Below are 15,505 nucleotides of genomic sequence, written 5' to 3'. Positions count from 1 at the left end.
CTGCCTGGCTCTATGCAGCTGATAATAGTATTTCTGCACCTTGTTGGCTAGGATACTGGAACTTAAGTCAATCAACTAAAAATGAATTGGACACAGCTAAGACTAACTCAGGTAAATTGAGGTTTTGGAGGGAAGCAACCCAAAAGAAAAAGATTGCCTATAAACCACACCAAACACTCACAGCAACATTCGGCCTTATGCAGGGCCATGAATTATGAGCTTGCTTTTGAGTCAGAAAGATGACATTCTCAGTTAAGAAACAGAAATGGGTGTGCTAAAATGCATGAGACATCCTGTATGAAGGCTCTTTACATACATACGTAGGTGCATAAACGTGGATATTTTTCTGGTCTCTTTTCATAATACATTCATGATAAACACTCCTTGGGAGTGTTGCATGTTCATAAAGAACATAAACTCTCACTCTGTGTCTAGTAGCATGTTACAGATTACAGATAATTAGGACATCAGAGAATGGCTACACTTACAGATGCCAAAATGATCTGGGAAAAATCAGATCTTCCACAACAGAAGCAAGGAAATTAAATGAGTGATATGTTGCCACTCTCTCTGCATCATTCGTTTTCCACCCCATAAGATGCTGCTTTGCCAGCGAAACCGACCCCTAACCAGGTCGGGGCCAAATGCTCACACAGACCCCAAGTATAGGTGAAGCAAAATGGCGTTTATTAAAATGTAGCAGGCACTTAAATATTCTCGTCCCGCTTTGTCTACACCCCTTGCATACACGCTGTCCTATTATGGGACAGCACCTGGCAAGCCCTGAGTATAGGGAACCTGACCCCGTCACACACCGTCTCCTCGCCACGCCTACTACATCTCCCCCTCCCTATGCTCAGTAATATCCCGTAACAGCGCGAACGCAAACGCTACAATTGTTCCCGATACCTGTGATACTCTATACTCTATGCATTGGTCCATAAGCTACTACATAATCCTTAGCAAGCAATTCTGAAAGCACATAATCACACACGGCAGTAATTGTGTGTATTGCCGCTATTCTAAGAGTGCTAATACTATGCCCTTAACGATCTTCGCAATCCAACTCCCGAAGTTGCCAAACGTCTTCTTGAACCAGTCTCCGATGGGGTCGTCGTCCACCTGGATCCTCTCCGTATGGTCTCGCAGGGCTTTCAGCGCTTTATGGATGGATACGCTGTGGTCGCTAAGATTGAAGCAACACATTCCTTCTAGGTCTTCACATTCATGCCCCTGTGCCAGGAGCAAGAAGTAGATGGCTGCTTTGTTTTGCAGCACCGCATGCCGAATGCTGTTTGTGTCCTCTAGCATCGCATTCAATACTAATGTTGTTAAATTCGCCTGCTTAACTGACCAACATGCTAGGCGTTCTATCTGAGCCAAGCTCTGTGCTGCAGCAACCCCAGGGTCGTTCAGAGATTTTATCAAACATGCCGTTTGGCTAGCTAGATCGGTGTTGTTACGGCAGCTGGAATGGTTTGTAGTGTACCTCGCAAAGGCTTCTAACGTGTATTGAGGGATGCCCATTAGGCAAGTGCAAAAGAGTGAGGTTGCCGATTGCAAGCTAAAGCAAAAGTCGTTTTGGCTCGTCTTATTTACCTAAGTAACCCATAAATTCCCTGACAGTGACAAAAGGTGAATTCCCTCGCTCCCTGTGATAAAGCAATAACCACCACACACACTAAACATAGCATTTGCCTGTTAGAAACGCGTTTTCTCGTTGGCAGCAACGGTTGAGTTTCCTCCACGCTTCTCCCGGCCTTCTTTTGGGGTTCCTGGGCTGTCTCCTTCTTCGGCGTTCACAGGAGCCATACCTGCAAAACTCAGAGTCCCTCGTTACTGTTCTCTTTCATCAGATCTGGTTTGACCTTTCTCGCCGGGATCCACATGACACTTCCCGTATTGACATGTTTTACAGCAGCATACCCTCTACCCCATACTAGAATCCTCCATCCTGGCTCCCATATTCCTGCCTCCGTTCTTATTTTGACTAGAGGGCCTTCCTCTAGAATTCTGGGTCGCCAGTGCTTTTCTACTGGTGCCCTGCTGGCATCCCCTCTTTCATAGTGATTTAAGGCAAACTGAGCTTTGGCCAGTATCTCTCCTTGTCTTGCTATTGGGATTCTGTCGTTATATCCCTCCCCCTCCCCAAGAACATAGATCTTTTCTTTGAGGAGGCGGTTGGCCTTTTCAACAATGGCCTGTCCTTGTGAGTTTCCCGGAATACCCGTAGTATGCTGAATTCCCCAGGCCTCTAACCAATTCTTGGTAGACCGTGATGTAAAACATGAGCCGTTGTCCGTTTTAATCTGCACTGGCAAGCCAAGGACCGCAATAGCTACAGCCCAGTGGGCCTGGGCCGAGGTAGAATTAGCTTTTCCGTGTTGGGTAGCCACGATCATCGTGGAGGCTGTGTCAACAGTAACTGCCAACCACGACCGAGGTGACATTCGCGGCTCCCACGTAAAGTCCGTCTGCCATATTTGCAGCAGCCCTAAGCCGCGGGGGTTGACCCCCGCCCCAATAGCAGGAGCTGAATTACAGTGAGGGCAGGCCTGCACCACATCCCTTGCAGCTGTAATGGAAATACCACAGGCTCGAGCGAGTGCCCGGGCGCCTATGTGAAGCGTGGAGTGGAGGTCTCTGGCCTTCCGGATCGTCAGGACACGGGACCCTGCAGCCGCATCTGCGGCTGCGTTGCCCTCTGAAAAGAATCCTGGTACATCCGAATGACTTCTTACATGTAAAATTGCTATAGGCTCTACTCGGGTGCACAAAGCATCTTCTAAGATAAGCGCTGCTTCCGTACTAGGGATGCCTTCTTGGCCCATTTTCAAAGCGAGCTTAGCTGCAAAAGCAGAATCTGTGACTATGTTACAGGGAAGGGAGGGCCAATAAACAATCGCCATCGCAACAGCCCTGACCTCGAGCATCTGAACGCTGGCGCCCGGATCTGTGAAGATTATGGAATCCCAGCGACCATTTGTTTCCCACACTACTGCCCCTTGCCCCGTTGATGATGATGCATCGGTAAACAGGGTAGGCCCTTCCACGGGCGAGTCTTGCACCCTGCACCGTAACGACAGCTGCAATGGTCTCGCCAGTTCGAAAATAGGGGGCGAGTCCGCAAATGTGAGGGAAGCTGACGTCCCTTCCAAAGCAAGCAAGATGGGCTCTGGGAGCGGTAAAGAATCACGAAATGATGTAGGGAGATAGATAATAGAAGGTTCTTGTCCAAAGGTTCTGACAGCTGTATGACGGCACTTACAAAGAAGCCTAGCCAATATTTCCAGCCAGGAGGAGTACGCACGCGTGGGCTGAACAGAAAAATGCCACCACAATGGTTGCGGTTTGGCTCCCAAGTCATGGCCTATAACAGCAGCCGCCCCACTCTCGCATTTACAGGCAGCCACTTCCAGCTCCTTTCCAGGATCATATCGAGACAGAGCCGATTGACAACAGGATTCTGTTATTTCCTTCCATGCCTCTGCCATTTCGGGCGTGATGGAACGCGCCTCGTTCGGATCCGAGCCCTTAAGCTGCTCATAAAATGGCTGCATGAGGCGAGGAGGGATCCCCAGTGCCCCTCGAATCCATTGTAGGGCTCCTACTAGCTTCTGCACATCCCATAGCGTGCGTATCCGGGGTTTGATGTCAACCCCGACTGGGTGGACAGTTTTGTCTCCCAGCCGATATCCTAAAAACTGGACCCCCGATCCTCTCTGGATCTTTTCAGCAGAAATAGTGAAGCCGGCTGATGTCAGGAGCGTCACCACTTGGGCTTCTAATGACTGGAGCCCCGATGGGGTCGGGGATGATAGCAGCAGATCATCCATATAGTGCAGCAGGAGGAACTGCCTAGGGGACTGTCGGACCGGACTCAGAACTCTGTCAATCACTATCTGACAGATCGTGGGAGAGCACGCCATCCCTTGTGGGAGCACTCGCCAGTGATACCGACGAGCCGGGCCTTGGTTATTACGGACAGGAACCGTAAAGGCAAAAGCCTCCCTGTCTTGCTCAGCCAGGGGTATGGAGAAAAAGCAATCCTTCAAATCGATAACAACAACCCCCCAGCCTGCAGGCACGGCGGATAGTACGGGCGCACCCTGCTGAACTACACCAAAAGGCACTAACTGAGCGTTAACTGCGCGCAAGTCGTGCAGCAAGCGATAGGATCCTGACCGCTTCTTTATCACAAATACAGGAGTGTTCTATTGACTAAGAGAGGGTTCTATATGACCTAAGCGAAGCTCTTGCTATACTAATGCGTGAAGCGCTACAAGCTATTCTGTCGGTAAGGACCACTGATCCACCCAGACAGGTCACACTTCCTGTCTCCAGCGCAGTGGGATCGCATACTGCGCCGACAATTGGCAGATCGTGGCCCCCACTATAAATTGTTATGCCTGCTGCCACACTCCGCAGAAAGTTCCTCCCCAAGAGGGTTCCCGGCACCTGCGCCACTAACGGGGTAAGCAGAACAGGCCTTTCCAGGGAACCATCCCTGCTGATTACGATAATCTCAACCATCTGGGCGGACCTCCGGGTGGGCGTTGTTCCTCCCACTCCCGCTATCATCTGTGCCGCCCCTGTAGGCCATGTAGAGGGCCAATCGGATTCCGCAATAACCCGATGCGATAGAGAAAGCGCCCGTGTTTGTAGGGTTAACTATAAACGCAGCTGGATTCGCTAGGCCCTTTTCTTTCGCTTTCTCTTTAACTTTAGCCCAGTCAGTAACCAGGCCCCCCCCCGGCCGCGGGCTCCCCCGCCCCGCTCCGCCCACCGCCCTATCGCGTTCTTCAAGGGGCGGTCCTGGCTGAGACGTTTTGTCCAAAGAAGGGCATAAAGACGGGGCAGGGTAAAGCGGGGGCGGAGCTGTCGGCTCACATGACTGACTCGGCGACTCCTTCTTCTCCGTCTCTCTGCCTCCGCTCTCTGCCGTCGCCGCCATCTTGGCCTCGTCGGATCTATGAGAAAGCAAAGACCCGCTCCCGGCAGCCCCCGTCACGCTCCGATCCTCCCCGAACCCTCCTTCTGCCTTTGCCGCTTTGAGAGCCTCAAGTATCAAGCCCCACGTTTTAAGCTCTGAGGCTTTTTGGTCGGACATGGCGCGCTGGCACAGCGCCGAAGTAAGTGAGTCCCACTTATTTGAATCGAGCACCTGTTGAGGGGAGTCCAGCTCACCCTCCTTTTCTAGCCGCGATAACACGGTCGCGATCTCCTTCTTAGAAGGAACGGTCTTACCGCAATAACTTTTACAGAAATGTAAAAATACCTTAATTTTAGTTACACACGCGACCTGCCGCCACCTCACAGGTTCCACCGCAGTGTGTCTTCCGTAGGCGACCTGCCGCCACCTCACAGGTTCCACCGCCTTACGGGCACGCCGGGCAGCTACTACTCACAGGGCAGATCACGTCGGGGTCACCACTTGTTGCCACTCTCTCTGCATCATTCGTTTTCCACCCCATAAGATGCTGCTTTGCCAGCGAAACCGACCCCTAACCAGGTCGGGGCCAAATGCTCACACAGACCCCAAGTATAGGTGAAGCAAAATGGCGTTTATTAAAATGTAGCAGGCACTTAAATATTCTCGTCCCGCTTTGTCTACACCCCTTGCATACACGCTGTCCTATTATGGGACAGCACCTGGCAAGCCCTGAGCATAGGGAACCTGACCCCGTCACACACCGTCTCCTCGCCACGCCTACTACAGTGATATCAATCAGGCCTTTTCAATCCAAATTAGTTTCATCTTTTTCCCTTTCAAGCAGTTGACAACTTGGGCTGTATCAAGCTATCTAAAAGGATTCCTGTAATCAATTTTGCATTCCTGTCTAAACAACTAATAACATATTTGTACAGACTAAGAAAATGGCAATACAATGTATTATCAAATGCTGATATTATATTGCATCCCCTAGGTCTGTTTTCTCAGTATAGAATCAAGAGCATTTGACTTGAAACCCTTGAATCCACACCGGTTTTTGTTGTTGGAGTCTAGACTGCTACAAATGAATGAAAATGAGTTGATTTCTCAGGCAGATCACCCCTTTCAAGCAAGAAGAAACTGTATCTCTAGAAAAGGCAGTTGTCTGTATACTACACATACACTGCTTCTCACTGGAGGCTCATGTTTTTGTAATTAAACTCAATTCTTCTGTGTACAATATGCCCAGATTCATCCTCTCCGTTTTTTTCGGTACTGCTGAACTCAACTGCAAGAAACAGATGACAAATTTTAAATCTCAGTTTAGTCCCGACTCTCAATCACCGAGCACTGAAACGACCACAAAATTCTGTACTTCCACCAGTAAGCTCGGTGTTTTAGTTTTGGTTTAGATGTGATTGAATTTCCATTAGCCTGAAACCAAAGAAGTAGGTAACTCCCATTAGAGGCAGTGTAGCCATACCAGACTTTAGGTAAATGGAATAATACCTTCACACCAGCATCTTCGTAGCAGCACCAGAATTCATAAAGCCAAAGCGCAGAAATGACTGCCTGTCCTGCAGGTATGGATCAGTCACATCAGGGACATACAGGGGAAATACAAGAAACTGCTCAACATGCTCCTGCGTATGGAGAACATCTGCGTTGAACACTTCTCAGGTAAGAGACACTGACTTGATGAAGTTTATGAAGAATTTTTGGTTATGGTTCAATGTAGACTTCAAGCTGGTACATAATTACAATTCAAGCAAAAACAAAAATCAACTCAAGGTCCTGAGAGAGCTTGTCAAAAAAAAAAAAAAAAAAAAAAAGATTCAGTATTCAAGAAATACCACAGACCTCTTTAGAGATACTTGTAAAAAGGTAGCTTATGGTGAACACAGAACAGCCTGGCTAGCATTCACCTTAAAACAATTAATGAGCAGATGAAAAAAACAAGACAATCTCTTGACTGAATCTGACTGAATCTAGACATTTCTATCATTCTGTAAAGTAGTAGTTAAATTTGGCTTTAAAATACTAATTCTTTTACTATTGCTTGCTTCTGTCAGCATTCCCTCAAAATCACCATCACTTTTTCTAATTACTCTGCAGTCTTCAAACAGATTTATTATGACATTTAGTAAACGCAAGCAATCAAAACATAATATACAGACATTATAACTTCTTTCATTTTCAAATCAATTAAATGTTTGTATGTATATTTAGAAAGAGAACATCTGCTTTTCAAGTACTTTAAGGTTCGGGTGCTTGTTTCCTATTTACAGAAAAATTGTTTAAAATTGATCTTTAATAAATTTCCAAGTAATTATCAGAATAAAACACTTACTTGCAGATGTAATGCTAAATGAAATCCAAACACTGAGGAGAAAGCTGGTGTTTGGTTTTTTTTCCAGTCCTTTGTATAGAAAATTGTTTCTAAAGAAACTATACAAGCATTCAAAACAAAATTAAGCCATCCTATGTCATCCTGGCAACCAAGCAAAATTGGTCCAAATTGAAAAAAAGACACCAGCAAGCACTTTTATCCAAATCTGCATATATTTTAAAAAGCACATTAAACTAGGGGAAGTAGGAGCTGACACTAAGCTTGGTTTACTCGCTAGAGTTTACATTTTGCAAAGGGAAACAAAAATGACTCCATTTCATTTTGCAGTGTTTTTTCTATATAACTGTCAGTGTTCACTCAAATTTCAGAGATGTAAGCAGTCACTGAGAGTCAGAAAAATGAAGAAACACTTGTCTGCAGAAATCCTAAGGGATCTGGGATTCTAGCCATTGTGTGCAAAATTTTACAGAGTGTACATCTCCAAATCTGTAAGTCATCTTGTGGGACATGAGTAAGAGCTTAATTTAAAAAATGTTTGAAAAGAAAATATTTCAATGCACAAATGCATTTATTCCTGGTTTCTGAGACAGGTGAATTTCCTTCTGTCTTGATATTGTCATCTTTTATATCACTACTTCCCAGAGCCAGAGTATCTCCCTATTCCTTCTTTGCTAGTGTTTGACAGTACCCCAGAGGAGTGAAGTCCAACTCAAAAGAATCTGTGACATCTGCAGCTCCAAATACTCGAAAGGCAACAAAACAAGGAGCTGAGAGTATTTTCCTAAATTGAAGTGGCAGTTAGTTTCAAAAAGGACTGTCAGAAAACACAGGTGCATCTGCAATTATTCTCTGTTCCTGAAACATCCTGACTTATGTATAAGTCTCAACACTTAGAAAACACCGAACATCAAGGCATGCTTTAGTTCAGACTGTATGCATACTTCAGACAGTAGTGATTTTGTATTTTGCCTTCCATGAGTTTTTTATTCCTGCTTAGTAGAGCCATTAAACTACAGTGGACATGTTTTTCATTAATTTTTATAAAATAAAAAGTTGCTCAGATACGATATCACTACCACTGAATATTTTAGAATGTTTTCTGCACCAAATTATTTCAAATGACAGAACTCAAGAGGCACTAGAGGAACTTTTTTTTTTTACTCTTTTTTTTGGAAGCAAAACAATTGCAAATGAACTTTTCCTCCACAGACACCTCTAAGAATACTTAGTGCAACCACAGAATGAATACTTCTCTTTTTTTCTTTTTTCAACATTGGCTTTACTTCTCTTAACTGAAGCAGACAGTGTGCTGATAATTCATGGTAACACTGGGAGCAGCAGTGAAGAATAACAACTATTTCAAACAAAAATTGTAAAATGCTTTACCATCTTTAAAGTAAAATCTTCTTTCAACTTCATGCAACTCTAACAATAAAAATAAAACTGTGATCTATTTAACTCTGAGAACTCTTGCTGCAGTCTACAGCCTTATGAATGCAGCCCTGACGTGGGAAGCTAAATGCCTGATTTCCCACAATAATACCAGTGAGAGAGAACGTGCTGAGCAGCCCCATGTATCATCACAAGAATTCAATATCCAAGACATTTTCTGCTCCCTGTGTTTGAATTCAGAGAAAGATAAGGTTAGCAAAACACAGCAGAGATTACATGTCACTTTAAAGCATTCTCCTGTGTTAACTGCTTTTTGTTGTAAACTCTAAAGCACCAACATGTCTTCCCAGACTACACTGAGAAGCAGCAACTGAGCAGTTCAGTGATGAAGCACATGATAACTCAAGTGGGTGCTAGCTACAAGTGTCTGCGAGGATTCTGTATAATACATAAAATCAAGTCCAATGACTCCTAAAGCCAAGAGATGTTACCTCAGGAGGGTGAGATTGAGATCAAGAACTGAGCAAGTTCACACAGTTTTCAATATAACGTAAAGGATTCAAATCAAAAGCAAGCTAAGAAAATTTTGAATCATTTCAAGTAGCCAGTTCCTCACTCCTTCTTAGTGCCTTCTGCACTGCTAAATAAATATGATAAATAAATAGGATAAATATGAGGTACCTCAGCCAATCTGGTTGTAGGCACTCAAGTAGGACCTCAAGTTTGCGAAGCTGTAAGTCAGGATGGCAAATTAAAGTTCTCTTAGAAAACTGAGGGGCAGCCACTGACAAACAAGAACTTGTCTACCATTTTGGTCCTTCAAGAGTTTCTGGGCTCAAGCTTTCTAAGATTTGACTTTCTACAGTCTACCAGAAAACATTACTGTCACCAAACAAGCAAAATGAGAGACGAGACAAAGGCATTCTAGGACCTAGAATCAACAGCCCATTCTAGCAGAAACAGGCAGCCTAGAAGCTGGCTGCAGTGACTGCCCTACCCGTTTAAAATCAGGGAACTGTGAACAGCCTGCTGCTGCTTCTTTCTTCCAGGCTGCTCCAGTGATGTAAATCACAGTGAAAAGTCTTCACAAGATCAAAATGGAAAGAAAAGGGATTTCAAATATTATGTTACTAAGCAGTAGCACAGTGTTTGAAAATAAAATGTAATTTATGTCTCAGCACAGATATGGAGTCTGTTAAGCTTGTCCTGGAAAGCATTTCTGGAGCACAAAGCAGAACAGAGTTTATTACAGAAATGATTAGCAACTAAACACATTTACTTCATGTGGGTTTTACAACCTAAACAACACCTACTGCATATGTATACCACTAAAGATTTTGGCTTGTCAAAACTGCAACACTGAAATACTATCAAGAGATGGAGTAAATACAATCTCAAACAACACATGGGTATGGATAAGATAATTTTTGCCTACTCAGTTATAAGCAGCTGGAACATTTAGCAATGTATTATTAGCTTACTAATGGGATCTCAGGAGTTAAGCTGTAACTTTCAAATCACAACACAGACAGCTGCCTGTCAGATTCATTTTAAAATACTGTGTCAGAACATGCCTGAGTGGAAACTAGTGATCTATTTAGCTCAATAGCATGTGTCTAAGAGTGGGAACATTTAGGAAAGCAGAAAGCTCAGGCATATCCCTGGGTCATTTCTTTGCAAGCGCCCTTAGCACCAGAATCCAGTACTCAGTAGCCTAGAAGCCAGTCTCCTCTTGAACAAGACTGCCACATATGGGTAACAAGCAACGCAACAATGATTTTCTGTTCAAATACAAGTATTATTTTAATACAGGATATACACGTACATGAGACAATATCACACACACACACATACAAGCTGAGTTCATAGGTTGCATAAAGATGAATTTAGATACCTCCATCTGTTGTAAGACTTGTGCATGTTCAGAAATATACTAAGACCATACAAACTATAATTTAACATGCTTGAAACAATGTATTTTTGAGGAAGATTTTTGCTACTGGTGAGAACTTCAGCAGTAACAGGAAACAGGATGAAATTCTGAATGTTTCACAGATAATTTTATACGCTGGCTTGCATATTTAGCCCCATTGCTCAGACTGGTTTTCACCACTGTCAATCTTTATTTTTAGCTGAGGACTTTATTTATTTTTGAAGATAATTTTATATAATGGTGCATTTCAAGAGAGCTGAATAATTCTAGCCATTCCAGATTAAGCTTGCAAGTTTTATGTTATTTCTTTAAACATTTAATTTAAACAATGACTCAGTGTTTAATAAAACAATGGTACTGCTTGCCTTAGTCTATATGTAATAAAAAAATGAAAAACTGAGAACGAAAAGTAATTCTCTACTGCTATATACAACATAATGAAAAGTTACTAAACTCCAGAAGACAAACCTTTAGTCCAAAAGCATTTATAGGCCCCATGGATCTATCTTCTTCTTAGAAATAACACCATTACACTGAAACAGCAGTTGCTCCTTACCTGAAAAGAGTTCATGCGCTGAAGTGAAGGGGGTAGAGAAGCAGTACTCAAACTGAGCATCAGAAGTAATTCCAGACATGTTTCTGATGGAAACTTTAAAGGATGAACTCCAAAATCATTTTCCCAAGCATCAGCAAGGCTAAAAAGTTAAAAATAAAGTAAAATGAAATAATTCATAAATTAAAAAAAAAAAATTAAACACATACTAAAATATGGCACAGAGTTGTGATGAAAGATCATCCTCACTTATCACTCCTATAGATGAAGGTAACGGTTTTAACAGAAATCTGGGGTGCATTTAAAGAACTTTATGCTTACCATCAATTTTACAAAGAGGTGCACAGTGTGAAAAGAAAACTTAGCACACATTAGAAGAATGCTCTCATATTTCTTAATCCAAGTTTGAATATTTCTGAACCAATTCTCAACTACCATTTCCAAGCATATGTTTTTACACATAGAGCATCCTAACTAGAGCATAATGCCTCCATTTTCTGCTTCTATTCAAATCAGTCTTTTCACTTCTGAAATCACCAAAGGCCAGACGATTTCTAAAACTGATGTTAGGATGCTCTCACTGGAATTCTACCAACAGTCAACAACTGTCGTGGGTTGATGCTTACTAACCATAACAGACAAACATACTGTGTCTTTCTCAACCCAAAGCTAGAGCAAGCAGGTCACTTTGACACAGGAATTCTAAGCCACATAGAGAAATGAAAAGGGTGCTTGGGCTAGGCACCCTCTGGCAGTCTGGATGGCACTGCATCACTCAAGGTCTTCATAAATGGCTAAGACCAAATCAAAGCACAGAGGCCAAAACCTTCTGCATAGCAACAGTCCTCATAAATTACTTCATACACTTTCACTTTTGCCAGACAAGTCTACAAAAGCCTGTTTTAAGCTACTACAAATAGTATTTGTTAGGGCAGGAAAGCAAACAGTTCAGAAGACACCCTGGAGTCTTTAAAGGTGTGAGCAGCTAAGTCCCCAAATACAGTGTCCATATTAAAAGGATTCTGTAAAAATAGTCAGTGAATGGTCAAGCTCAAGAGAGGCAACTCTGACTGGTCCAGAGATTCTGCCAATGTTGCAGGGGAAAACATCTAGCTCTACATCACGGGCACTGAGCTGCCAGCAACCAAGGACTGAGTTTCATTATCTTTTGTAACTTCTTTTCCAAACATAATTAGAAATTTACCTTGGTAATCCCTACTGTGTCTTTGTTCTACATTTTTGACAAGCTTGTCTGGTGATACAGGCAAATCTAGGTAAACCTTGCAAAACAGAGGCTTCAAGTTTTTCACAAATCAGCAAGTCTAAACAAAGCAGCGTGCAGGCACCTTCAAACACAGTTAAGAGTGTTTGGAGACTGGAGGTGACATTATGATACGGTACTGGGGCTCAGAAAGGTGTTTCCACAGATCAATGCACTCTCTGCAAAGATACTTTTCAGAAGTTCAAGACATACTGAAAACATTACAACCTAATTCACTACCCTGATTCTATTTTTTTTTTTTTTTTTTTACTTGAGAATTTTTTTAGAGCTGCCTCCTCATACTGAAGTGTGACTCATACAGCATTGATACTGCATTAGGGCATTCTGACTCTGTTGACTTATCTGAGGGAAGGACTGTTGCTATAAAAACATCTAGCCCAATTAGACTGTAATTTCTGTTTATTAATAGTTCAATTATGAGCATTTCCTGAAATGATTCCAATGTGTTCCTTTATTACAAACAAACCACATGTGTCCTAGCACTTATGGCTCCAGGAACACTCATGTTATGAAATAGTCTTTACGACTTGTCCTTTAGCAGCATCTAACACATGAGTCCGTGGTAAGTTTGTGCTTTGTTAGGCCATGTCTCTTTGTTTTTCTTTACCCCTATGATTCATGGGAGTATTTTTCTACAATCTGCAGAGGATGGAGAAAAATGTCTACTTAAAACAAAAACCAAAACAAACCCTATTTTTTAATGCTAGCTGTAGGGAATTCTTCTGTACAAAGATTGTTTCTCTTCCAGTACAGGAGAAACTACCTGCTTCCTATTTACTGAATGAGCCACACTGGTTAACTCTGCTTCTCAGAAGAGCGAGCACCCATGGAGGACAGCTCTTACCAGACCAACCCCAAACACCAACAGTTTGAGTTTGCTGAAAGTTCCTTAGCCATGGATCCAAAACTGTGTTTTGGTCTCCTGATTTTAGAAACAGAGTAATAGGTTTTGACATTAAGATCAGACTAATTGTCAGAGAGAGTTTTGGAGAGGGCTAAGGGCAAAGATGAAGACATAAGGATTCAGACGGGCTCATGTTAACTTTGGATACAGATGGGACTGAGTATGCATATGCTTTCTTTCCTTCCTTCCTTCCATCTTTACTCAGCTGTGAATTCTTGCTTCTAAGCTCCTCATGAGAGAAAGCAGGCTGGGCCAAACACACACCTTCAGGGAGAATTTTTTCTCCCACAGAACATTAAATCCACCTCTATAAGTGACCTCTCAGACACAAAAATCCCTGTCCCTGTTCATTGCAGGGGTGTTGGACTAGATGATATTCAAAGGTCCCTTCCATCTCAAATGAAATCTATGAAAAAGGGGAAGATCAGAGCTCTTCCCAGTGTTAATTCAAACTTGAGATGCTGCCCTTGCAGATTAAAATAACATCTCAAACTCGCTGTGTTTCAACTACAAGACATGCTTTAATCTAGTCTATGAAAAGACAATAAACAGGCATAACATTAAAGCATGTAAGATCTTCACGTAAACTTCATTTAAACATGATCAATGCTAATCAAAGCACTTAATATGCTTCAAGCAGACATTTCAGAACTGAAAGTAGCATAGAAATCAAACAGAATAAAATCCTACTTAAGGGGTAACCTACGTAGCTACTATGCTAATATGAAGTAACTATGTCCAATGTGCTAAACTTTCAAACTGGAATACTGACAACAACAAAAAAAAGATGAAAGGCTGAGACTGCCCTCCCCCCACCCTTTTCAATACTTTCTCCAAGGAACATGTGTGAAGCAGAGGTTTAGACCATGATGTCATCAGTCAAAGCAATATAGCCAGGAAAACAGAACTCCTATAGCAGTATGAGCAAGACATTAAAAAAAAAAGTCAAAGTATTTTCAAAGCTGTTTAGGTGTTAAATGTGGGCCTCTCTTCAGAAAAAAAAAAAAGCAAATCTTTTCTGAAACTCAAACAACTAATTCTGAAAGCAGAGATGAGCAAAACTTGAGAATGTTTGTTCAGATGAGACTACAGATAAGACTAAAGATAAACCAGTTACTTCTCCAACAGAAGTAATTGATCACAATGTTTTCAGATGCATAAATTTGATTCATCAGGTATTTCTCCAGTGGTCATTACAGAATTGCTCCATGCCTACATAAGACAGAATAAGATGAGAAAATGATGTCCTTAGAAACAATGTTTACAACACCAAAATAATGAATTACATTTCTTTTACAATTCCTTGACTCTAAGTTCTAGCAAACAAACCCAGTTACCATTCAGGTCATGGATTCAGGTTACGGTATACCAGTAAAACAAGAAAAATCTTGATACGTATTTAAAAGTCATTAGAAAAATGACTGAAATCTAAGATTTTGGAATCTATGTTTTTTTGAAAAAACTGGACAAAATGTCTCACTAGATTGCTTTTTTTTTTTTTTTTCCAGAAGAAGCTGAGCTGCTTCTTCTTTCATTAATGCCAAGGTTATTAATCAAAAGTAATCATCTTCTACTGTGCACTTCATTCACTTCAAAATGCACCCGTCTTAGCAAAATACAAAACAGTTTGCTTTTGAAGAGGAACAGGCAAGTCCTTTTTCACTTTCTAGAGCAACCTTATCCCCATCTCTTACTTAGCAAGCTACTTTTCTTAATATATTAACTTTGGGTAGTCTACAAAGATCAAAAATGGAAAACAAAAAATCTCTTACTCAAAGAACTACTCCATGTTACTGCCAAAGCACTGGGCTAATTTCACTTGATTATTTACAATCTAAGTAAATATGCTCTACGGTTAGGGCTCCAAATACTGTGAAACACCTGAAGGAGATGACTGGAAGGTAGCTATGGCTTCAGTGTTCTGTTAAATAAAAGCCACGCTGAAGAATGTAATATAAAAGCTGACAGAGGTTCAGTCCTGACTCTCAGGATTCACTGAATGTTGTTAAATGTTTCACTTTCCAAAAGCAGCAGTTCTGATATAAATGACAGATGACTTTATTGAACCCAAGGAAAAACTTGCTAAATTAAATAACCATTTGTAAAAATGATTTAATCTAAAAACAATTCTAAATTACAGTTGATGATGTGTCTATAT

General features: G+C 42.1%; 1 protein-coding gene across 11 annotated transcripts in view; it reads right to left on the bottom strand.

Moving 5' to 3' along the window:
- UBE3D (ubiquitin protein ligase E3D) overlaps nt 1–15,505 on the bottom strand; it is an 84,219-nt gene that overhangs the window by 26,373 nt on the left and 42,341 nt on the right. For 4 of the 11 annotated variants that reach the window (XR_016464455.1, XR_016464454.1, XR_016464456.1 and 1 more), the window contains exon 9: nt 11,165–11,303. Coding sequence is in view for 5 of the 11 variants with exons in the window: in XM_031611210.2 (XP_031467070.2) it covers nt 11,165–11,303 (139 nt within the window). In the remaining 6 variants the exon portion in view is untranslated. Of the gene's footprint in view, nt 1–5,543; nt 6,737–11,164; nt 11,304–15,505 lie in introns of those variants that run through there. The other 7 variants (XR_016464453.1, XR_016464452.1, XM_090136088.1 and 4 more) reach the window with 5 other exon arrangements.

Source organism: Phasianus colchicus, chromosome 2 (assembly GCF_987193195.1).
Source record: "Phasianus colchicus chromosome 2, bPhaCol1.hap1.1, whole genome shotgun sequence".
NCBI lineage: Eukaryota > Metazoa > Chordata > Aves > Galliformes > Phasianidae > Phasianus > Phasianus colchicus.
Note: the sequence above shows the minus strand (reverse complement) of the source record. Positions and strands in the feature narration are given on the sequence as shown.